The sequence below is a fragment of the Notolepis coatsorum genome, assembly GCF_963971535.1.
Source record: "Notolepis coatsorum genome assembly, chromosome: 13".
Lineage (NCBI taxonomy): Eukaryota > Metazoa > Chordata > Actinopteri > Aulopiformes > Paralepididae > Notolepis > Notolepis coatsorum.
Window position 1 is genome coordinate 50,276,748 of NC_140177.1, and position 25,534 is coordinate 50,302,281.

At 44.9% G+C, this 25,534-nt stretch overlaps 1 protein-coding gene across 1 annotated transcript in view; it reads right to left on the bottom strand.

Moving 5' to 3' along the window:
* Positions 1 to 25,534, bottom strand: part of obscnb (obscurin, cytoskeletal calmodulin and titin-interacting RhoGEF b) — a gene marked incomplete at its 5' end in the record, with an annotated part of 220,305 nt that overhangs the window by 180,985 nt on the left and 13,786 nt on the right. Inside the window, 8 exons of the mRNA XM_084326891.1 lie at positions 372 to 647; positions 1,489 to 1,770; positions 2,193 to 2,468; positions 4,947 to 5,228; positions 5,700 to 5,975; positions 7,487 to 7,762; positions 23,889 to 24,164; positions 24,273 to 24,551. Coding sequence (XP_084183017.1) covers positions 372 to 647; positions 1,489 to 1,770; positions 2,193 to 2,468; positions 4,947 to 5,228; positions 5,700 to 5,975; positions 7,487 to 7,762; positions 23,889 to 24,164; positions 24,273 to 24,551 — 2,223 coding nt within the window. The remainder of the gene's footprint in view (positions 1 to 371; positions 648 to 1,488; positions 1,771 to 2,192; positions 2,469 to 4,946; positions 5,229 to 5,699; positions 5,976 to 7,486; positions 7,763 to 23,888; positions 24,165 to 24,272; positions 24,552 to 25,534) is intronic.

Genomic DNA, 25,534 nt, shown 5'->3' on the forward strand with positions numbered 1-25,534 from the left:
CTATGAATGTGTTGTGTAGTGGGAGGGAAAGAATGATCTGGCGCCGCGGCCAGAGGGGACAGGTATTGCGGTTGCACTCGCTGTTATTCAGTCATTGATTCATGTGCTCTTGTGTTCTTGTTTACTGACGTGGCTTTGTATAATAAACAAGCATTACGTTACCTCCGTTCATTCCTCTTTCCTCCGGCACTACACTAGTAACATTCTATAAATATTATCTGAAGACAACATTGAAGTCAAACTGATAACATTCTACAAAATATACAAGTCTCTATTGTTTCCATGCACACGTCAGACAGTAATCCTGTCCAAAGTAAAAGAGCACAAATAGCAGTCCTCTGAGATGAAGCACTTGATTGATATTCCCATACCTTCCACCTGCATCTTAAAGACCAGCTTCTCTGTTCCAACCTCACAGCTGTACTCTCCAGAGTCCTTCTTCTCCACACTGTCTATCACCAGCTGACGACTTTTGGCCTTGGACTCCATGTGGACTGTCTTACTGGAAGTCAGCAGCTTTCCATCCTTGTACCATTTCACTTCTGTCTTGGTATCGGCCACCTCACAGCTTAGAGAGGCTTTCTGGGAGACAGTAGCTTTCACCTCCTTCTGGACAGACTCCTTGTTGGAGAAGGCAGGCTGGGCATCTGAGGGTAGCCGTAGATGTATACAATGAAGGCATCAGGAGCCTTTCCTTCAGAGTGAAACACCAAAACAAGACTGGACAACCACGGGTCCCACAGGACAACACTGACTCAGCTAATGTACTATAAGCTATTGTGGTGTTGAGGCACTGACGACTAATGTTGCATAAAGCAGACCACAAAGAAACCCAAAGCATTCTAGTTTCTCAGAATTAACCAACATAACAAAACAATTCAATTATGTAGGCTTCTGTAGTAACTTGACAAGAGCGGGCCAAACAAACATGGAACACAACCAACTACAGGTAATTGTTTTAGTAACTCTCGGCTGAACAGACAAAGCTGCATGGCTACACAAAGTGGACCTTCAAGAACCAAAAATGTAGATGGCATCAAAGCAACATTTGCAAAGCAGAAATTAATCAGTTTCATAACATTAAAGTCAATTCCTCATGTCAAAAGAAACCAAATTTGGAAAACAAGTAATCAGGGCTGTATAGGTCTTTGAAGCCAACAGTACACAATGAGACATAGTTAGTAGAAAAGGTTTTTCCCGCTCATTAACTACACTTACAATGATGAAATATTGTAAAGATTATCACACTTTACACTTTACTAAACCCTACGGCTTCAAAATAGCATTTTTGGGCTGTGTATTTAGTACCATGTAATTACTAATGCATGACTAAATAACTACCAAAACATACTCGTCACAATTTCATGTAAAATGCTGTATGCTATGCAAACTGTTCTGGAAACTAAACTACTTCATGTTATGAAACAATAATTTGTCACACTGCAGTCATTGCTTAATATCATAAAATAGTAGATGTGTTCTTCGTACCTTCCACCTGCATCTTAAAGACCAGCTTCTCTGTTCCAACCGCACAGATGTACTCCCCAGCGTCCTTCCTCTCTATCTTCTCTATCACCAGCTGACGACTCTTGGCCTTGGACTCCATGTGGACTGTCTTACTGGAAGTCAGCATCTTGCCGTCCTTGTACCATTTCACTTCTGTCTTGGTATCGGCCACCTCACAGCTCAGAGTGGCTTTCTGGGAGACAGTAGCTTTCACTTCCTTCTGGACAGACTCCTTGTTGGAGAAGTTAGACTGGACCTGGGTGTCTATGGAGGTAACCATGGATGGGTGTGACGTCAAACATAAAATCTTCATTACAGGACACTGTTGTAGACCAGGCAGTCGTCAGGGTGAAGGAGCCAAATCCAGCCGCTCACAGATGCATTGAAATATATCAAGATAGAACCCAGGAACATAACCCAGATAGACAATGAACAGCTGCTTTGTTGACTTGAAACACATGTGGCACCTCTGACATGTGTGACCCTTTCTTTCAGATGAAAGTACATATTTTCTAAAGTACATCATTGTATACATTTCATTACAAAATCACATTTTGTTTCCTGTTGGGGAAATAAACACATTTTCTGCACCAGACAAACTTCTCCACTGACATTAATAACTCTAACATCTGCTATGCATCTTAATCAGTAAACAGAAATTCATCCAGCCACTTGAGCCCGCCTACCTGCCACCTGTAGTCTGAAGACCAGCTTCTCTGTTCCAACCTCACAGATGTACTCCCCAACGTCTGTCTTCTCCATCTTCTCTATCACCAGCTGACGACTATTGGCCTTGGACTCCATGTGGACTGTCTTACTGGAAGTCAGAAGCTTTCCGTCCTTGTACCATTTCACTTCTGTCTTGGTATCGGCCACCTCACAGCTCAGAGTGGCTTTCTGGGAGAGAGTAGCTTTCACCTCCTTCTGGACAGACTCCTTGTTGGAGAAGGCAGGCTGGGGCTCTGAGGATAGAATAATTTAGGCATTATTCACCAACCACTGGAAAAACATTGGACAAACAAGGGGGCATAGCAACAGAGTTTACTCATCAAATCAACTATAAATATTTAACAACACAGATACACATAAAAGACAGACAAATTGACATTCATAAAGAGGAGAATGTAGATAACTCCAAAAAGAAACCCAAATCCCTCAAGCTCCTCAATACATGAATTAACCAATCAAACAAAACAACTGAATAATGTAGGCTGCTGGACCAACTTGACACGAGCAGGCAAAACAAACATGGATCACAACAAACTAAACATGTGTTTTTAATCTCTCGACTGAACAGACAAAACTACATGACTAAACACAAACTGGACATTCAACGGAAAATGCAGATGTATTGAGGCAACATTTTCAAAACAGAGAAATTAAGACAACGTGTCAATCAACTTCATTGCAATAACAAGAAATCTGGGATATACATATAACTAGCCTTTGAAGCAAAAATTACACACTTAAATAAAGATAGTAGAAAAGGCACTTTTTCTCATTTATAACACTTAGAATGGTAACATAAATGTGAAAATGCACACCTTGCTCTTACGTCATAATAAACCGGATGTGTTCCTATTTGTCATGTCTGCTGTGTGTTTAGTACCATCTAATTACCAATGTATGACTAACTGATTCTAAAGATATATATATAATAAAAACAAAAACAAATACAAAACAGCTTTCTAATCGTAATTTAATGTGCAATGCTAATCTGCTAGACCAGTGGTTCCCAAACTGTGGTGCGCGCACCCCTTGTGGTGAGCGAGCGCCCTCTATGTGGTGCGTGACATGAAAAGGCTAATGGTGGTAAATTAAATTCTTTTTTATTTTTATTTTTTTTACAATAAAATGTTATTCAAATCTTAGTCAAACCTTTAGTATTATAATAATAATAATAATAATTCATTTAATTTATACAGCGCTTCTCAATAACCCGAAGTCGCTGACAATAGTCGGGAGCAAAAGTAAAAACAAAGAAACAAAAGCAAAGAAACAAAAACAAAGAAACAACAAAGAAACAAAAACAAAGGGAACATGGGACCATGGGGGGAACAGGGAAGACAGCATGATAGCACAAAAAGACTGGAGACAGACATCAATCAGGTTGGAGGGGGGGGGTTTATGGGTGGGGGGGGTTGAAGGCAAGGGAGAACAGGTGGGTTTTGAGGCGAGCTTTGAAGGTGGAGAGTGTAGGGGAGTCTCTGATGGACTGGGGGAGGGAGTTCCAGAGTCGGGGTGCAGTACGAGAGAAGGCCCGATCTCCAAAGTTTTTAAGCTTGGATGTCGGGACAGTGAGGGAGGCAGTGGAGGAGGACCGGAGGGAACGGGTGGGGCGGTAGGGAAGAAGGAGATCAGTCAGGTAGGGAGGGGCCAGGCTGTGGAGGGATTTGAAGGTGAGGAGTAGTGTTTTAAAGTTTATGCTGTGTTTGATCGGGAGCCAGTGGAGAGAGTGGAGGACAGGAGTGATGTGTTCGCGGGACCGGGTGTTAGTGAGGAGGCGGGCGGCTGAATTTTGGACCATTTGCAGTTTATGGAGGGAGCGGGAGGTAATACCAGTGAGGAGGGAGTTGCAATAGTCCAGGCGGGAGGAGATGAAGGCGTGAATGAGGGATTCAGCAGCAGGGGGGGGAGAGGCAGTGGCGGATTTTTGCAATGTTGCGGAGGTGAAAATAAGATATTTTTACGATGGAGCGGACGTGGGGGTCAAATGAGAGGGTGGGGTCAAGGAGGACACCAAGGTTTCGGACTAGGGGGGAGGGGGTGATGGTGGAGTCGTTGATGGTGAGTGTGATGGGTCCGGATCTGGTGAGGGTGGTTTTGGTGCCAATAATGAGAAGTTCAGTCTTGTCACTGTTCAATTTGAGGAAGTTGTGAGTCATCCAAGTTTGGAGTTCGGTAATGCAGGATTCGATGTGACTGATTATGGATATTAAACATGCTGGTAGAGTACATGCATCCATGTTGTCGTGAACATTTTAATTAAATAAAGAAATTCCCTATCTACTCATGGCCTTAACTGACAACCAACAGGAACCAACCAATATATTTTTTTATGCCTAATAAATATAACTAATATACATTATTTCAAATGGGGATTTTCACTGTGTAAATCATGAAATTCAAGAAACGTTTTAATAAAAAACGTACGTTTTAATAATAATAATAAACAATAATGTCTCTGCCGTGTCTGACACAAGTGTGCTTTATCTGTGCACGGAGACCAGCAACAATTTTTTCTAACAGAAACCCATTGGGGGGTGCGTCAGCTAGGTCGGGATGTGACAGGGGGTGCACGGCCAAAAAAGTTTGGGAACCGCTGTGCTAGACAATCCAAACAATGTTCTGGAAAGCAAACTACATGTTATGAAATAATAATTGGTCACACTGCAGTCATTGCATAATAGCATGGACATTTAGTGATGGGGTCTCCATACCTTTCACCTGCATCTTAAAGACCAGCTTCTCTGTTCCAACCTCACAGCTGTACTCTCCAGTGTCCTTCTTCTCCACACTGTCTATCACCAGCTGACGACTCTTGGCCGTGGACTCCATGTAGACTGTCTTACTGGAAGTCAGCAGCTTGCCGTCCTTGTACCATTTCACTTCTGTCTTGGTATCGGCCACCTCACAGCTCAGAGTGGCTTTCTGGGAGACAGTAGCGTTCACTTCCTTCTGGACAGACTCCTTGTTGGAGAAGGCAGCTTTGACCTGGATTTCTGTAAGGGTACCATGCAGGGGTGTGATGGCATTATAACCAACATTTAGCCACAAACATCTGCACCACAGAGAATAGTACATTCCTGTTCAAAGTAGCTAAACAAAGCCAATATAACCAGGTGAACCAACCAGATCATCAAGCCATCATAGCAATTAGAAAATAGACAGACAAAAATATATTGTATAGCCTAGAGAGCAGTACACAGCACCTCGAAGCCAAGTAACTAACAGATCTAAAGGTAACAAATAACCGCAGATGTGAACGACACTAGTAACATTATAATATTCTCTGAAGACGATACAACAACATAGAAGCAAAAGTGATACTATGCCACAAATGTACAGGTCTCTATTGTAATTCCTTTGCATCTCCATTCTTTCGAAATCTTAGATTGTTTCCATGCACACGTCAGACAGTAATACTGGTCCAAAGTAAAAGAGATGAAGCACTCTGATTGATATTCCCATACCTTCCACCTGCATCTTAAAGACCAGCTTCTCTGTTCCAACCTCACAGCTGTACTCTCCAGCGTCCTTCTTCTCCACACTGTCTATCACCAGCTGACGACTCTTGGCCGTGGACTCCATGTGGACTGTCTTACTGGAAGTCAGCAGCTTGCCGTCCTTGTACCATTTCACTTCTGTCTTGGTATCGGCCACCTCACAGCTCAGAGTGGCTTTCTGGGAGGCAGTAACTTTCACCTCCTTCTGGACAGACTCCTTGTTGGTGAAGGCAGGCTGGGGTTCTGAGGATGGGGGGGTCATGGGGATGCAGAGGGAAACAGGGAATTATGTCAAGCACTATTCATTCAGAGCAGCACATCAAAAACAAGACGAGCCAGACTGAACCAACTAGAGGGGTATTGGAAAACAGGGCTGCCTAGAGCAAATAAACCATCAGAAATATTCAATTAGCAATACAGACACATATACAAACACAGATATGTTTATCTTCTGGACAGACTCCTTATTGAAGGAAGCATAGTGGTGGGCTTCTCCTGAAATGACCATAATTGTGCATCGTGGCACCATAAAACATAGACCCAAAGCTGACCATAGAAAGTACAAACACAACTGGGCAAAAGGAGGGATGGTTGAACGATGGAGCCGGCTGAACAAATCTATCATTGGCAAGTCTAACTGAGAATAGAAAATCATAAAACACAACTAACAACAACATTTCTAACGAATTAGGGGGCCAAGCACTTAACTCAATGGCCGCCAACAACTAACTACTTAATACGTGTTAGCCCGCCAATCGTTGAACGCCAACCACGTATATATACGTTATTATGATCGTTATTTTTTTAATTCACTATTTCCATTCATAATTCATCCTGGTATGTTGTGGAACTGGGTGGCAATGTGTCTGAGATCGCAACGGTCCGATACCGCCGCCTGGTGGTATGCAGCCGATGTTGCACTTACTTTCTGAAGGAATTATGACTCTGTGCGTCATTGAAATTCCTCTGGGCAGAGTTATCTTGTAACGTGGATCAAGATATACACCCGATCGCATTGAATCGCCTTCGGGATGCCAGAATCATTATGCTTTTGGGGTTATGATGTGGGCCAATGGACATACGATCTAGCAGATGGCAATCAAATAATTGGAATATTCTTTTTGGATTATCATCGGCCACAGGTAAGAGCAATCTAACGTTAATTTCAGCTTGGTTGTCCATTGTTCTCATAGCCATCGCTCTGATCAACGTATGCTGTTGTACTAACGAATGCCGTTATTGACAATCAATTAATCATAAACGACCACCCCCCCCTTTCATGCATGCAAGATGGAACATAATACCTATCATTCATATGCATTTGAATTTTTTATTGTAGCGTGTATAGGGACGAAATGCCAATGGATTAAGTATAATATGTGTTGCGGCCTATAACTAGCCTTCCAGGAATTATCCTAGACCACTCTAAAACTATACTTATATTCACCACGGTATAAAACGACAATGTATGGATGGAAAAAATATTCCTTTTTCACATCTTGAACGATAGATACTCGATGTCAAATGGGCCATAGTATTGCATATATAGCTATAATATTTAAATAGTTATAGCCCTGCAAACAAGGTGAGCGACTCCCACCGTGGTGTCAGCTGCTAAGGATGAGGCTAATGCGTGGCAGAGAAAGAGTTAAAGACGACCACGACTCATGCTTCATAAATGAAAAGGAGACAACTTCCAATACAATACAATACAATATACAATACAATTACATTTGTTGATCCGTTCTCCATACCTGCCACCTGTAGTTTGAATACCAGCTTCTCTGTTCCAACCTCACAGCTGTACTCTCCAGCGTCCTTCTTCTCCACACTGTCTATCACCAGCTGACGACTCTTGGCCGTGGACTCCATGTGGACTGTCTTACTGGAAGTTAGTAGATTGCCATCCTTGCACCATTTCACTTCTGTGTTGGTATCGGCCACCTCACAGCTCAGAGTGGCTTTCTGGGAGACAGTAGCTTTCACCTCCTTCTGGACAGACTCCTTGTTGGAGAAGCCAGGTTGGGCCTCTGAGGATAGAATCATTGAGCCACACATTGGAGAAATCAGGCATTATTCACCAACCGCTGGAACAACATTGGACAAACAAGGGGGCATATCAACAGAGCCTCCTCGTCTAATCAACTATAAATATTTAACAACACAGTCAGATACACATAAAAGACACGGACAAATTGACATTCAGAGGAGAGTCTTTGTAATACAAAGCAACTTTGAGAATGAGACTACAAATGGCTGGAAAATAAATATATTTCTCAGTTGGTCTTGTTTGTCATACATATGAGACTCACAAGACAGGATCTGGATTTCAACCAAAAAAATTTGACAGGCAAAGTCAAATGCACATGGTGTCAGGTCATGCCATTGTTTTCCAACAGACTGATGATATCTGATACCTGGATTAACAGGGACATTAAAGCCCTGCTGAATAGGAAGAAGAGGGCTTTCATGTCACGGGACACTGAGATGGACTGCATTTCTATAGAGCAGCGGTTCTCAAACAACAGGTCGCGACCCAAAGTGGGGTCGTGGGTAGGTGACAGTGGGGTCGCACATTTCTTTTTTATGTTCTGGCAACATATTTTGGCAAAATATGCCTAGTTTTATAAATGTGTATTGATAACATAGTGCTGTAATACAATTTTCTAATAAACATGATCATGATCAAGTTCAACGTGTGCTTTTATTTTGATATTCCTTAATTCCACGTTGAAATTACGCGATACATTAAGTGTGGGGTCACCAAGAAAAATCCTAAATAAAATGGGGTTGTGGTATAAAAAGGTTTGAGAACCCCTGCTATAGAGCTTTTATTCAAAGCACTTTACAACCTTTGACTCAACCCATTCACTCACACGTTCACACATCAACGGCGGAGGCAACCGTGCAAGGTGCTGGCCTGCTCATCGGAAGCAGTTAGGGGTTAAGTGTCTTGCTCAATGAGACTTTGACACGCTGCTGGGAGAAGCCGGAATCAAACAGGGAACCTTCCAGACATCCGCTCAAGATCCACTGTTGCCCGCTAAGCCACTGTCGTGCCCCCTGAGAGGGCCATGGCTGTCCAAAACTAAAAGGAGCTCAGCTTAGAGCAGCCAAGGACGGTTGCAAGGACAGACTGGAAGGTAGGCTACAGGTCAATAGCCCCAGATAGGTGTGTGTGTGTGTGTGGGGGGTGTTAGGAAAATATCTGGCTATAAGCAGCCAGGCACGGATGTTGAGGGGTCCATGGAACGTGCAAATTAGCTCATTTGAACGTGCAAATGACTGAACAGGTTTTACCACCCATCCCTCACGAGTCCCCGCCTACCCCCCCCATCCACCCACCAGCACCAATGCCCCCACCCTGCTGTCTGACATATTTAACCTGTCCTTAGAACAGGCTGTCATCCCCACCTGCCTGAAGAAGTCCACTATTATCCCTGTACCCAAAAAATCCAAGCCTGCTTGCCTCAACGACTACCGCCCTGTAGCTCTCACCTCCATAGCCATGAAGTGCTTTGAGAAGCTAGTAAAGGGCTACATCTGCTCCTCCCTCCCCATCAACATGGACCCCCTAATTTGCATACCGCCCCAACAGGTCCACGGAGGACGCCATAGCCCATGTGCTGCACACAGCAGCATCACACCTGGACAAGAGGAAGGGGAACTATGTGAGAATGCTATTCATCGACTACAGCTCGGCATTCAATACCATAGTCCCCTCCAAACTCATAGCCAAGCTAAGGGACCTGGGCCCTCATGCATCAATGTGGACGTAGAACTTGACCTACTTCCACACGTAAGCACGGAATGTAGAACTAGCGTACGCACAGGGAAGTCGGCATTCATCACACGTGCGTACGCAGGCTCTATGGTCCTCCGTGTTGATGAATACCACTTTGTTCTACCGTCAATGCTCGTGCATGATTATCCATATATGGTCATGAAAATGAGGAAACACCCCCCATGGGATGTGAAATAATGGACGGACCCGAGCGGAACCCTGAGAAACTCCACAGAGAATTCACTGCTGTCGAACCAAGAAGACACTATCGCGTATTGTGGGATAAATAAAAGGCGGACTCGTAAACGGTGATGTCAGATATCAACGGCTCCCTAAGACCATTGCTGCAATTCTGCCTGGACAGCTCAAAATACTAATAAAGACCGTTCGTTGACCACTGTTTGGCGTTGGTTGTGTGTCATTATAACCGTGCTGGAATATGAATGCCTTTATTAGTTGTGTTCGATTGGCTATATGATTTTTAGATGCATCTATTTTGTTGTTGGCTAATAAAGACCGTGCTGGAATATGACTGCCTTTTCCCGTGTTGTTTGATTAATACCCCAGGGATTAAAGTTCTCCTCAATTTTATTCCAAATCGCGATGGATCTCCCGTCAATTTTCTACCTGCTGCATATGATTTCTAGAGGCATACTACAATCTATTTTGATGTCAGTATTGGGTAGCTGTAGTAGAATTCCATTCAAACTGTGTTTATTGCACTGTATACCATGAAGCTCAGAATGGCACAACACCGACAGGTAATATGCATTCACAAATTCTCCTGGCTTCTCTGCCGCTATCCATTTTCATTCAACAAAACCAACAAGACGTATCTGTGGTTTGAAACAGCTGCGTGGACTCAAGGCTCTGAACCAGAGTGATTGAGACAGGCAGCTGTTGATCAAACGAAGAGATAGTCTCGTTGGGACTTCCTGGGAGTAATAAACTGAGTGATTTTACACCCTAAGTGTTCTAGGCAAAAGGTCCAATACAAAGGGACTGCCTTGAGAGACGCCAGACAGTCTGTTCTATACAAAGGAGCAGTTGATCAAAGGCTTTGGACATAGAATCCACATCGTGACGTAATTCGATGTAAAACGTCACGATAAGGAGTTAGCCAATGAGAGTTGAGAGTAAGTGTCCTCCAATAGGAACACTCGAGGAGAGTTTGGAAAACGCCCGCTTGCCGTAAAACTAGAGGCGGAGCCTAAATTTGATATTAGCAAAGACTCCGTGCCAGTAGAGTCAGAACACACCCGAACAGAACCCAGGAAGCAACAGGAAACACACACCCTTTTTCTCCACAACAGACCCAGCAGGAGGAGAAATCGACGCAGCAGAATCGAAGACGAGACGAGACGTGTTTTTAGACAGAGCTTGTTATTGAGAATTTAGACTGAATTCTACTGACCTTCGGCATAGCGAATGCTACCGGTAGAATTCATTGCACCATTCTTTCAAAGATTTCTTTTGTAACATCTAATTGAAATCCTTTTTTCATTAAAGACGGGTTCTTTTTCAAACTGCTCAGATCTCGCTTCATTTCAACGGCCGCGCCGTATTTTCAAGCTGGGTAAATAGAAGGCAGTAACCAAGTTAAAACACTGGTTATCTGCATTTAGAACAGAGTGGATCCCAAGAGCTTGTAAAAAGGTTTAAATCACAACGCAGAAAGAAGTAATAAATAGGGAATTTAAGCTGGGAATTCACTTCAATTGTGGTGCCGTGACAAGAATCGACGCGCTCGTTTTTTTTTTCTTCACAACAAAGAGAAGTTATTATTTTTTTTTTCTCGCCTCTCTTCGCTTTCTACACGAACGGTCAAACGAGGAATCAACTGATCAATCGATCCGTCTTCAAGTGACTGGAAGTCGCTAAGAGGTGAGTGTGATGATGAAAAATGGGGGCTCTATTCGAACCAACGGGGGGTTGCTAAAAGTATGACTGTAATTAGATATTAAATGAAATGTTCTGACCAAAGGGTGGCGACTCGAGGCTGTGTGTGTGTTTATAGGTCCTGTAAGCAGGATTTTTAACCACACTGTGCTATCGTATACCTTACAGTAATGGTGTTAAGCACAATTTTGCGTTGTACGTTCTACAGTAGAATTTTAGCACAATGAACGGGACGCTGCCCGAGGTCGGAACATTAAAAAAAGGTATGGAAGTATTTAGAGACAATGTCTAGGTTTGTGCTCAGGGTTAAGCAAGGGGAACATGTGCATAGTACGCCTTATAGTATTGGCTTTAGCACATTTGCGTGGTATTTTCTACAGTAGAGATGGAGCATAAATAGAGTCTAGTTTAACCTTGGGCACCGCCGGACGTGTTACATTTAAAACGACGATAGGCTGTAACATTAGAATAGTACTTGAGGTAGACTCGTATGTTGCAGGCTATGCTGTAACATAGGACTCGTATGTTGCAAGCTATGCTGTAACATGGGACTCGTATGTTGCAGCGATAGGCTGTAACATTGGAATAGTACTTAAAGTGGACTCGTATGTTGCAAGCTATGGTTAAACAATTGTAAGTGTATGATGTTTGTGTATGAGTGAAAGGACTTATGGTTAGGATTAACATGTGTGATATATATGGATTAAATCTGTAAGTTGGCACTTACAATATGACTGACAACGGTTTTTAATATTGAATCGGGTACACACGCGACGTCCAAAGCGCACACACGCAACGGCAAATGCGCCACCCAACTTTTCGTGGAGGGGGGCGCGTGCATGCTTGTGCTGGACAGAGCGCGTTCTCGTTGGAACTCGTGCGTGTCGTAGCGCGCAACATGCTACAAACGATAGCTCGTTGTGGCTCGCCTGGGACGGTTTAATAATGTATGTTGTGAATGGGGCGATAGGGGTTTAATACTGTATGTTGTGATTGAGGCGATGTTGCAGTATAACTGAATGGTCGTTTGTGATGAATGAGCTGGGTGAGTTGCAGTGTGGGCTACTGTTTGCAGAGTATTGGCTGAAAGTTTGAATGTATGCAGGATGCATGGTGAATGAGTGGGCCGCTTCGGAGTGCGCGCATGCGCGCTTGTGAGAAGGGACATTGTGTGTGTGAGGCGAGTGAGACTGAAATTAATTATGATGTGGGTAAGAGACCACTAGATGGCGTCAGAGTCAACCTTGTGCACTGGGTGGCGGTAGAGGCATTAAACTCCCGTCCTAACCAGCGTGTCATGTGTGGCTATAAAGCGATCAGATGTGTGTAATGTCTCTCTCTCTCTCTCTCTCGCTCTCTCTCTTTCTCTTTTTCTTTCTTTCTCTCTTTTTCTCTCTCTCTCTCTTTCTCTCTCTCTCTTTCTTTCTCCCACACGTGCCATTCTCTTTCTCCCCCCCCCCCCCCCCCCCCTCCCTTTCCCCCTCCTCTTCCTCCTCTCTCTCCTCTCTATAGCCCCTCCTCTTCCTCTTCTCTCTCCTCTCTATAGCCCCTCCTCTTCCTCCTCTCTATAGCCCCTCCTCTTCCTCCTCTCTCTCCTCTCTATAGCCCCTCCTCTTCCTCCTCTCTCTCCTCTCTATAGCCCCTCCTCTTCCTCCTCTCTCTCCTCTCTATAGCCCCTCCTTTTCCTCCTCTCTCTCCTCTCTATAGCCCCTCCTCTTCCTCCTCTCTCTCCTCTCTATAGCCCCTCCTTTTCCTCCTCTCTCTCCTCTCTATAGCCCCTCCTCTTCCTCCTCTCTCTCCTCTCTATAGCCCCTCCTCTTCCTCCTCTCTCTCCTCTCTATAGCCCCTCCTCTTCCTCCTCTCTCTCCTCTCTATAGCCCCTCCTCTTCCTCCTCTCTCTCCTCTCTATAGCCCCTCCTCTTCCTCCTCTCTCTCCTCTCTATAGCCCCTCCTCTTCCTCCTCTCTCTCCTCTCTATAGCCCCTCCTCTTCCTCCTCTCTCTCCTCTCTATAGCCCCTCCTCTTCCTCCTCTCTCTCCTCTCTATAGCCCCTCCTTTTCCTCCTCTCTCTCCTCTCTATAGCCCCTCCTCTCCCTCCTCTCTCTCCTCTCTATAGCCCCTCCTCTTCCTCCTCTCTCTCCTCTCTATAGCCCCTCCTCTTCCTCCTCTCTCTCCTCTCTATAGCCCCTCCTCTTCCTCCTCTCTCTCCTCTCTATAGCCCCTCCTCTTCCTCCTCTCTCTCCTCTCTATAGCCCCTCCTCTTCCTCCTCTCTCTCCTCTCTATAGCCCCTCCTCTTCCTCCTCTCTCTCCTCTCTATAGTCCCTCCTCTTCCTCCTCTCTCTCTCCTCTCTACCCCCCTCCCCTTCCTCCTCCTTCCCTGCCTCCTCCTCTCTTTGGCCCCTCCTTTTCCTCTTCTCTCTACCCCCCTCCCCTTCCTCTCCTCCTCTCTCCTCTCTCCTCTCTTCCTCCTCCTCTCTCCTCTCTCCTTTCCTTCCTCTCCTCCCCTTCCTCTCTCTCCTCTCCTTCCTCTCCTCCTTTCTCCTCTCCTTCCTCTCCTCTCTCCTCGTCTTCCTCTCTCTCTCCCTCTTTTCTCTTTTTCTAGCTTTCTTGCTGTTCTCTCTCTCTCCCTCCTTCTCCATAGGAGACGTTTGGGCAGTGCGGAGTATGGCATATTGTATAATGTGTTTTATGGTTCCCTGCTGTTCCTTTGAACCCCCCCCCCCCCCCCCCCCCCACTTCCCTGTTGTTCCTTTGAACCCCCCCCCCCCCCCCACTTCCCTGCTGTTCCTTTGAACCCCCCCCCCCCCCCCCCCACTTCCCTGTTGTTCCTTTGAACCCCCCCCCCCCCCCCACTTCCCTGCTGTTCCTTTGACCCCCCCCCCCCCCCCACTTCCCTGCTGTTCCTTTGAACCCCCCCCCCACCTTCCTGATGATCCTTCAAACCCCCCCTCCTTTTCTCTTGCCCCCCCCCTCCCCCCCCCCCCCCCCGCTCCATCCTGTGCCCCACTTGCTGTGCCTCTCTCCACCCTCCCCCCTCTTCCGTCTGTAGACCGACATGGAGTTACATGTGTTCCCTCTGGCCTGGTTCTCTCTTGGCCGGTGGGCGGCTACGTTGCGGCCTTTTCTACATGTCCTGGTGTTGTGTTTAGGTTGGGGTCTTCATGTCAGTAGACTGAGGGTATGTTCGGTTATAAAGTTGTGTTGTTGTTTGTGGGGATTGCAGGACATATTAGGATACGCGCCGGTGACGGAGGGAGGAAGAGGAGGACGGAACAGACAAACATGGTTCCTGGTTTGGGGGCCGGTAGTAGACGGGTGCTTCGGGGGTGTGCCGTGGCAATGATTTGGTTATGTGTGTTGATCGGTACTATAATGTATGATCCATATCTGCGACCTGAACAACCAGAGGTGGTGGTAGTGGGTAGGAGGTCGCAGCCAGACCATCACGGTAATCTGTTTTTGGGGATGGCGAGGACTGTGGCTAAGGTAGCCAATAGGTCGGATTGTTATGTGTGTGGCTTAGCCCCGCTAGCAGGCGACGCAGGTCTTCCCTTGATTGCACACCCCTTAACGAAGTGTCATGCCAATGTGTTGAGGGACGAGCCTCTGCTCGGCCTATGCGACGGGGTGGGTCATGATAGGATGTTGAGGTATTTGGGCCGGGAACAGGGGTCGAATAAGGCAGTGGGTTATGGGGGTCTTAAGGACACTAGCCCCATTCCAGTGGCGTTTAGGGCGGCTGGGTTTGAGATGTGCGTAGAGGGGAAGTCAGGTGGTAGGGACGTGGGATATTTGGACGGCTGCAAGGGTGAGAGTGGAATATGGGGTAAGAATTCGGAGGCGCCGGCCCCTAGGGGGGCGTTTTGGATTTGTGGTGAGTATGCTTACGCAGCGTTGCCTATTAAGTGGAGGGGTAGGTGTGCGTTGGGGTATTTGGTGCCAGCTATGAGGGTGTCAGATGTTTTGCCGACGATTCCCAAGTCAAGGAGGAGGAGGTTTATAGATGCGGACCACTTTTTCAGGGTGGCGTTTCCCTGGTGGGGGACGTATGCAAACATGGGTGAACTAGACCATCTAGCTCGCGTGTTTGAGGATATGACGGCTACGACCGCCAGAGGTATGGCCCTGGAGGCTCAAGAGTTACGGTCCTTAAGACTGATGGAGCTGCAGTCAAGGACGGGTTTGGACTTCCTGTTGGCGAGTTCAGGGGGCACGTGTGCATTGATTGGTCAGGAATGCTGCACATTTATCCCCGAAAATGACATAGGCGGCATACAGGAAGTTATAGAGCATTTGAAGAATATTACTAGGGAGATGCAGCCCACGCAGGAGGACTCGTGGGAGGGCTGGGGCCAAAGTTGGTTAGGTTACATAGGATGGACAATTGCTAAGTATTTGCTGTGTGCTGTGGTGATGTTTGCGGTTATAGTAGTTTGTGTGAATGTTATCAGGGTGTGTGTGACGTACGTGTTCAAGACTCTCGGCGCGGCTGGTTCTGCGTCTGGGGACCCACACCGCTCGGTTGCGCCTGCGTATGCAATGATGGTGATGAAGGTTGGCGCGGAGGGTGGCAGGGTAGGTGTGGGCGTTCCGATAAAGCCGTGGTGCCCGGCGTCCGCGCTGGCGACTATTCTCTGATCTGGGTGGTGGACATTCAGGGTTGGGGAGTGGGAGGGCCGGGGCGTGCGTGTGGGTGTGAGGCGGGGGACGTTCCTGGACGACCGTGCGTTGCAATTGACGGGATAGGATTGTGTGTACAATTGTGGTTTTTTCCCCCATAGTAGGTACGTTTGGAGGGCTGTGTGATGTGGGGCGGTGTGCCCGGGGTTCGGTGTTGGGTCTGGTCGGCTATGTGTGGCCGTCCGGCAGGGCACTGGACTCTGGGGATACTGGCCTGGAGCACGGGAGAGGTTGCCGGGATGCTGTCTGCTGTGTACCTGTGGTGAGGTGGGTTTAGGCCGCTGTGGAGGGGCTGTCAAGGTCTCTTCAGTAAAACAGGGTCGGCACCTCACGGCGTGCGTGGCGCGGCGTCTGTGGCATTCTTTAGATTACCTCTGGGGGACACGTGTCTGGGTGACAGGTGTCCCCTGGGGGGTGTGGTACTGAATAATGAAAAAGAATGTGAAAAAATGAATGCAACTATATTAATCATGATGTTTTTGTTTTCCGAGGGGTATCAGAATTGGAGCAGAACCAAGCATGGAGAAGGTACCAGAAGAGCCAGAGGAACCAGTGCTTAGCACAAGCCCGGAACAAGATACTCGACCACAACGAGTCATCAAGAAGCCTAAACGATATACATAGGCAAAGGAAGGGATAGTGTAACTGATAGGCCTTGGAGAGGGCGTGTACATATTAATTTTTCATTTTTCATTAGCTAAGCTCTCTCCTTTTTTAGAAATGTTTAGATAGTAAATGCAATGTAAGGTCTTTTCTTTCAGAGTGAATTGCACAAAACAGACACATTTGGATAAAAAACACATAAAGTATAGTCTAAACCTGGTAATTGGTACGATCATCTTTTTGTATAAAGGGACGGACCTAGACGGAAGTGAAATTGATATAACTGATAAAATTGTATATAACCTGCAAAATGAGTGGAAATTGTTAAACGGTGTGAGTGAATAGAGAACTGTGTAAATAAAAGATGGGTCCATAGTCGGTCAGTAGGGGAGGGAGTAATGTGGGTGTTGAAAGTAAATGATACTAACAAATACGGAAAATGAGTCAGAAGGATTCTGGAAAGGTTTGGCTCTGAGGTAATTAGGTTAAACAGTAAGGTTAAGGTAATTGTAAACAGTTTGTTTGAGGAATTACTAACATGTATCTTGGGGATCATCAATCCCCAAACCGGGGAAACTGTAGTAGAATTCCATTCAAACTGTGTTTATTGCACTGTATACCATGAAGCTCAGAATGGCACAACACCGACAGGTAATATGCATTCACAAATTCTCCTGGCTTCTCTGCCGCTATCCATTTTCATTCAACAAAACCAACAAGACGTATCTGTGGTTTGAAACAGCTGCGTGGACTCAAGGCTCTGAACCAGAGTGATTGAGACAGGCAGCTGTTGATCAAACGAAGAGATAGTCTCGTTGGGACTTCCTGGGAGTAATAAACTGAGTGATTTTACACCCTAAGTGTTCTAGGCAAAAGGTCCAATACAAAGGGACTGCCTTGAGAGACGCCAGACAGTCTGTTCTATACAAAGGAGCAGTTGATCAAAGGCTTTGGACATAGAATCCACATCGTGACGTAATTCGATGTAAAACGTCACGATAAGGAGTTAGCCAATGAGAGTTGAGAGTAAGTGTCCTCCAATAGGAACACTCGAGGAGAGTTTGGAAAACGCCCGCTTGCCGTAAAACTAGAGGCGGAGCCTAAATTTGATATTAGCAAAGACTCCGTGCCAGTAGAGTCAGAACACACCCGAACAGAACCCAGGAAGCAACAGGAAACACACACCCTTTTTCTCCACAACAGACCCAGCAGGAGGAGAAATCGACGCAGCAGAATCGAAGACGAGACGAGACGTGTTTTTAGACAGAGCTTGTTATTGAGAATTTAGACTGAATTCTACTGACCTTCGGCATAGCGAATGCTACCGGTAGAATTCATTGCACCATTCTTTCAAAGATTTCTTTTGTAACATCTAATTGAAATCCTTTTTTCATTAAAGACGGGTTCTTTTTCAAACTGCTCAGATCTCGCTTCATTTCAACGGCCGCGCCGTATTTTCAAGCTGGGTAAATAGAAGGCAGTAACCAAGTTAAAACACTGGTTATCTGCATTTAGAACAGAGTGGATCCCAAGAGCTTGTAAAAAGGTTTAAATCACAACGCAGAAAGAAGTAATAAATAGGGAATTTAAGCTGGGAATTCACTTCATAGCCTATATAAACAATATAATACGAGAGCATATACAAGAACAATGAATCTCACTGCATGTATGATAGCCTGCCTTTCAATACATGAACTTGAATCCCATCATATACATAGTCTGTCCACTATAGTGTCATTGCAATGCGTTTTCTATTCTTTCTTATACAGTAAAAAGGGGGAAGAACACTATATTCATATGACTTGTATTCTGCTTACAGCTTCGAAGTTCCACTTGTTTCGTTTAACGTAAAGCCTTTTAAATATAATCAAAACGTTCCCGTGTTTCTGCGGTCTGCGCAGAATAATAACGAGTTGAGCTTTATGATTTATGATGAATTGAAAATGGGGGACCCTGATGTAAACAAGACGAAAGTTGGTCTGCATCCCCAATTAACAATTGTATGTACTGAGCTGTACTGTACTGTACCCATTCTGCAATCTGTTAATAAACTTTTCAATCAATCAATCAATCAAGCTACGCGGAGCGCAGTCAGTCAGTAGCCTACACCCCGTATATTCCGATAACGCTATATAAACCATGCTGCATTCATTCTGAGAGAAAGATCTATTATTCCAAATGCTATTTATAGGGTTTTGACCATAATTACACTACTGTTGCTATTCTACAATGAACTATAATGAACTACGGTTCGTACAGAACATGCCGGTGTTATTATGCACAGAAGCTCATTTCCTTGTTGTAATAATATATTCTACCACTGGGAGCTAGGTACGCCAGGTCTGACCTGTGCGTAGATGTAAGCACGAAGTCAAGTTCAAGTTGAAGTTGATGAATCCCACTCTTTGCTTAGAAATGATCGTACGCACAGGGTAAGCACAGATCTGTGCGTAGAACACGTTGATGCATGAGGGCCCTGGGCTTGAACTATGACCTCTGCCAGTGGGTCTTGGACTTCCTGACGGGCAGACCCCAGGTGGTGAGAGCAGGCAACTGCACCTCCTCATCCATCACCCTCAACATAGGGGCCCCCCAGGGCTGTGTTCTGAGTCCCCTCCTCTACTCCCTGTACACACACGACTGTGTGGCTCAGCGGAGTAGCAACACAATCATCAAATTTGCTGACGACACAGTGGTGGTGGGCCTGATCTCTGCCAACGACGAGAGGGCCTACCTGGAAGAGGTCAAGGTCCTGGCGGGATGGTGCCAGGAAAACAGCCTCTCCCTGAACGTCAGCAAAACAAAGGAGATGATTGTGGACTTCAGGAGGTCGGGGGTCAAGGACTACAGCCCCCTCAGCATCGACAGGGCACCGGTTGAGAGAGTCAACAGCTTTAAGTACCTCGGAGCCTACATATCCGAGGACTTGACATGGACCACACACATTGACAGTGTTGTGAAGAAGGCACGACAACGCCTCTACTTCCTCAGGCGCCTAAGGAAGTTCCAAGTCAGTCAGAAGATCCTTAAGAACTTCTACTCATGTACAATAGAGAGCATCCTGACTGGCAACATCACCTCCTGGTTTGGGAATAGCACTGCACAAGACCGAAGCAGACTACAAAGAGTGACACGTTCAGCCGAACGCACAATCGGAGGGGGTCTCCCCACCCTCCAGAACATTTACAACAAGCGGTGCAGGGGCAAGGCTAAGAGAATCATTAAAGACTCCAGTCACCCGAACAACTGCCTCTTTGAACTGCTGCGGTCAGGCAAGCGATACCGGAGTCTCAAGGCGAGCACAGAAAGACTCAGAAGAAGCTTCTATCCCCAGGCCATCAGGCTGCTCAACGAACAATGAACACTACACAACAACAACCATCAAACGCACATAGCACACACATCCACACGCACACACTCACTTTAAACAAACACACCGTAGCACCCACTCCCCACACTTTATAGCACACACTCACTTTAAACAAACACACTGTAGCACCCACTCCCCACACTTTATATTTATTGATGAAGGATTGCACTACAACTCGTACACCTTACTGTAAATTGTACCTAAATTGTACCTCATCCCATTTCTGCTTTGCACTATATAGTATTGTACATTAGTACACTGCATAGTATTGTATATTATATGGTAACTCAGTTACGTCTATTCTACATCGAACATTGTACATATGTCTATACTGAACACTGTGACCTCATTTTCTACTTCTAATTTACATGCTATACTATGTTATTTGATACTATCTTGTCTAGCACAGTCTCTGGAGCGTAACAGTAAGAAGCATTTTGTATGAAAGTATTCTGTACTTCTGTATGACAACTATTAAAGAAACTTGAAACTTGAAAATCAACTATGACTGCTGCTATTGAACCTAGACTGCTACATACATACCCAATGTGCAATAGTTTAAGTTTACGTTTGTTTATTTATTTTTTACCCAGGGACAGTTATAGTGTTGTATATGTCATTTTAATAAAATTGTATATATATATATCTTATATTTGATTTATCTCATATCTCAGTTGTAAGAGTTGTACCCTTCCTGCTGACTTGTCGTACAGAACCTGTAAGTTGCTTTGGATAAAAGCGTCAGCTAAATGACAAAATGTAAATGTAAATTTCTCGTTTCATTTGTGCAAAACTGTTGTTTACATTTGTCACTTTTACTTTTACACACAAATACAAATACAAATTCACATGTGTTGTATTTTGTACTTATGCTATTCCATTTTGATAAACTTTTTTTTAATCTTACTTTATTTTATCTTTAAATGACTAGTGCTCGAATGCGTCTCGTACTCCCACTGCTGAGGTGAGCTGTTCTCTCATCCAACACATTTCATTGTACCGTTGACCTTGTGTTAACACACATATATCAATAAAGAAACATAAACTTGAACTTGAACCATACTGTATTGTACCATCTGCAATCTGTTAGTAACATTTTCAATCAATCAATCAATCAATCAATTAAACCCCCAGCCCAGCCTGCTACGCTAGGCGTGTGAATACTTTCGGCAACCAACTTGCCCTTCCGCGTTGCTGTGATTGGCCAGCAATAATGCGCATGCACGTGTTACCGGCGTAGGGGGAAAATGAGCGTAGAGGGCTGGCCGATCGCTGGCCAATCAGAGCAACGCGAAAGGCATGTTGTGGTACCAGAAAAGTCATGTGAAACACTGCAGACCACTGATTGGTCAGAAGAGAGACACGTCACTCGTTGGAGGCTCTCCACAAAAACAGAAAGCCGCCATCTTTAATGTCTCGCATAGGATTTAATTTGCAGCAGGAACAAGTGCAATAAACAAAAAAGGATACAGTCACTGTGTATTCTGCCTAATTTATTGATGAAACAAAACCGACATCAACACAATTTGCCACCGAGCGGAGAGTTTAGTCTCACAAAAAGATCGCTGACTTGTTAAGCTTGTTGTTAGGTTAGGTGCTAATGTTGTGCTAGCGTTTTAGCATGGCTATCGTACATAGCGTGATCAATATAACTCGCTATTGATTGTTTGTACTAGTAACTAATGGTTAATGCTAGTAGAATATAGACACAACGTGAGGTAATCACCATCCATTTTAAACCGGTTATTACCTAATGCTAACGTTAGCAGATAGACGCAAGACTGGTGCCGTTACAGCTTGTTAGCCTAATGCTAATGCTAACGTTAACGAACGTTAGCAGATAGACACGAGAGCCTAGGTAACGTTAAAGCAATGAGAGGTAGCGTTAGCAGAATAGACACAACGAGAGTCTCGTTAATGTTATTATTGATTGATTGATTGATTGAAAACTGTGTTTTACTCTGGCTTGCGCCTAGCTCGCGGACATAGCTATGCTGGAGCTCTCAGCTGTACACCAGCGGCCCCTGTCTCCACACAGGGAGACAAGTACGAAATGCGCATGCGCGCGTTACCGGCGTAGGGGGAAAACGAGCGTAGAGGGCTGGCCGATCGCTGGCCAATCAGAGCAACGCGGAAGGGGATGTTGGTTGCCGAAAGTATTCATGCACCCCGGCATAGCAGCAGACTGCCCCGCTCCCTCTCAACTCAGGTATGTGCCAGAAGTTCTCTGATGACTCCTCCATTGTCACATCATGGTGTTACATCACTTTGCTCTCTCTGCACAATGACTCACATATCACTCATTCATATATTCACACCTTCAAACATATTCATATTCATATATGTACATTTATATTTATTGATCATCTGTTTAATCTGTTTATTTATACCAGGGTAGACTATGACTTAGTATGGAGTATTGTATATTTTTGTATAGGTAGACTTCGATTGGCTATTTATATTTGTACCTGGGGTAGAATTAGGATAGTCTGTATATTATACCAGGGTGGTGTGTACATACACACAGTGATATAATTGATATGTCTCACAGGTTCACTCACACAGATCCAGTTGCAGATTCGATATTTGTGTATTTATTTATTCTTATCTATATCATATTCTCATTCTTTATTCTTATATTTTATTTAATTAAAATTGTTTTATTTTATTCCCATTATCCTGCCTGTACCTCTCCTCTCCTCCTGTTATTCGCCACAGGGATGAATAAAGGTGTATCTCATATTTTCGTATCTTAACACTTTCAATGCCGGAGCTCGGTGCACGATTTAGTGCTTCCGTGCCGCCACCCACTTCAATGATAGAGCTCTCATATTTGCAAACGCATAAACTATGTCTTAAATTATGGCTATGTGTCTAATTTGGCCATCGCTTATCAATGACTTGTTTGCAGTCAACATTGTCGAAACGGATTGTTTTTTAATCGGTTCATTTCCGTTTTATACCATTTTGAAAAACGCTAGTTTCAGGAAAATATAAAGATTCTGTGATAATCGCCCTTTACTGGAATATTCTGGAATACACAAAAAACGTTGTAAATTTTCGGCCTATTTATGAATCGTTTTCAAATAAACGCAAGATTATCGATAGTATATGTGTACTTATGCACGCTATCATTTCATGATCAGCACACACACACACACACACACACACACACACACACACACACACACACACACACACATACTGTAGGGCACACGTTGATATCTCTGTGAAAAAAGATCTGATTATCCTAAGACTGGTAAAATAGATTCCTTACCTCAGATCAGATGTTCTCCAAAAAGATTATTCCAATTCCTGATCGCCATTCCAAATATCGATCGCGTTTATTGATCCAACGCTGGGTACTGGAAATATGTATTCCACGCTGTTTTGGGGCTCGGCAATGAATCCGATCCTCTCGGGTGACTTGACTGAGAAGTAAAATGAGGAAGCTGGATCCCCCCCCCCCCCCCCCCCCATGTGTTTCATTTCAATCCATTCCAAAGGGGTGCAGTACCACAGGGAGACGATAGGGGGCTGTATTTTCCCAATGGAGCTCAGAGAGAGTTTGCAGCACTAACGTGAGACTAGATTGATGAAATATGAATTCAAATCGCTAATAAAAAAAAGCGAGATCTCTCGTCGTTGGCAATGAACGGTCGGCATGAACAAACAGGATATCTCGTCGTTGGCATTGAAAGTGTTAAGAGCTACAGCGTATTCACTGTAGACATCACGTATAACTTTCAGACTTTCCAACAACAGACGAGATATATATATAAATAATATATATATATATATGATCTTAGATTATTCCTACCTGACACCAGAATCTTAAAGACCAGCTTATCCCCTCCAGTCTCACAGCTGTATTCTCCAGCATCGCTCTTCTCCACCTTTTCGATCACAAACTGACGAGTCTTGTCCCTCGTCTCGGAGTAGCGTGTCCTACTGGATATCAGCTGCTTGCCGTCCTTGTGCCACTTCACCTCAGCCTTGGTGTCGGCCACCTCGCAGCTCAGAGTGGCTTTCTGGGAGAGAAAAGCATTCACCTCCTTCTGGACAGACTCCTTGTTGGAGAAGGCAGCTTGAGCTTCTGTGAGAAAAGTACATTTTCATTTTGAATAACTGAAGCACAACGGCTGTTGAAAAAGACAATTACAGGGTTCTTCCGAGTGTAACACAAGTTTCCGTACAGTCTTACCTTTAACAATCTTGACCTGGAATGTGACTTTGTCCACCGCTGTCTCACAAGAGTATTGTCCTTGGTCGCTTTGCTTAGCATTCTTGACGATGAGTCTCCGCTGAGTCCCTTTTGAGATGATGGTGGTTCTTTGGTCCTCAGTGACCTCCTCACGGTCTCTCCTCCACACCACCACCCCGCTGGCGGAAGACACCTCGCAGCTCAGCTCCAGGTCCCCCGAGAGGATCGGCGCCACTCCCAGAGGACCTCTGGGTTTGTTCAGGAACTTGACAGGCTCGTCTTAAGAAATGAAGAGATTGGAATGATGGTGAGTCTTTACTAAAAACATACATCTAGTGTGAAGACATAACAAAGCCATAGACCCATTCTTTGTTTTCATTCTTCTCATCTTTATTATTAAGTTGGTATCTCATGTACGTCATATCGATTATGTATTTAATGAAGTCTGACCAGACCTGTTTCCCACTTTCTGGTCAGACGTTAGTGTGTCTGATTGTAAACTGAGCTCTGTGGCCGCAGAAATAAACGATGTTCTATATTTTCATATATACAAATTGACTCAGTCTTAATTTCTACAGTTCACTGTCATGGCACTGTCATTGAATTATTCCACAACACTTTCATTCTCTTTTAAAATTGTTATAACTTCATACTCCAGTGTTAAATACATAAGGGTTTTCCCCTGTGTGGAAAGGGCTTTAGGCTGGCGGGACAGTCATGCTGAGTGGAGTTGATTACATGATGATAGAGATTCCTTTCTTATGTCTGGTGGCTCATAAGCACCTGCTAGCAGCCATCAGAGCACGTCCAGTTCCTGTGCGTCGCTTACAGTAATGTGTGAGGGGCTGTTGGCACTATGTAGGTTAGAGGTTGCAGCTCAAGTATCCTAGCCTTGTTAAAGCAACCACTGCAAGTAGTTTACATACATTTGATCACATGTTTATTAGCTGCGGCTAATTGGTCGGTTGGTTGGTCGGTTGGTCCACAGAAGTGTCCCCACCCTCCCCCTAGTGGCCACAGTTTTTGCGTGCGTGCATGCGTGCGTGCGTGAGTGTGTGCGTGTGTGTGTGTGTGTGTGTGTGTGTGTGTGTGTGTGAGTGCGTGCGTGTGTGTGTGTGCATGTGTGTGTGTGTGTGTGTGTGTGTGTGTGTGTGTGTGTGTGTGTGTGTGCGTGTGTGTGTGTGTGTGAATGTATACAGCTAATTGGGGATTCACGCTTGGGGTCAAATTAACACTTTGCCTTATTCATTCAATTGTTGTAC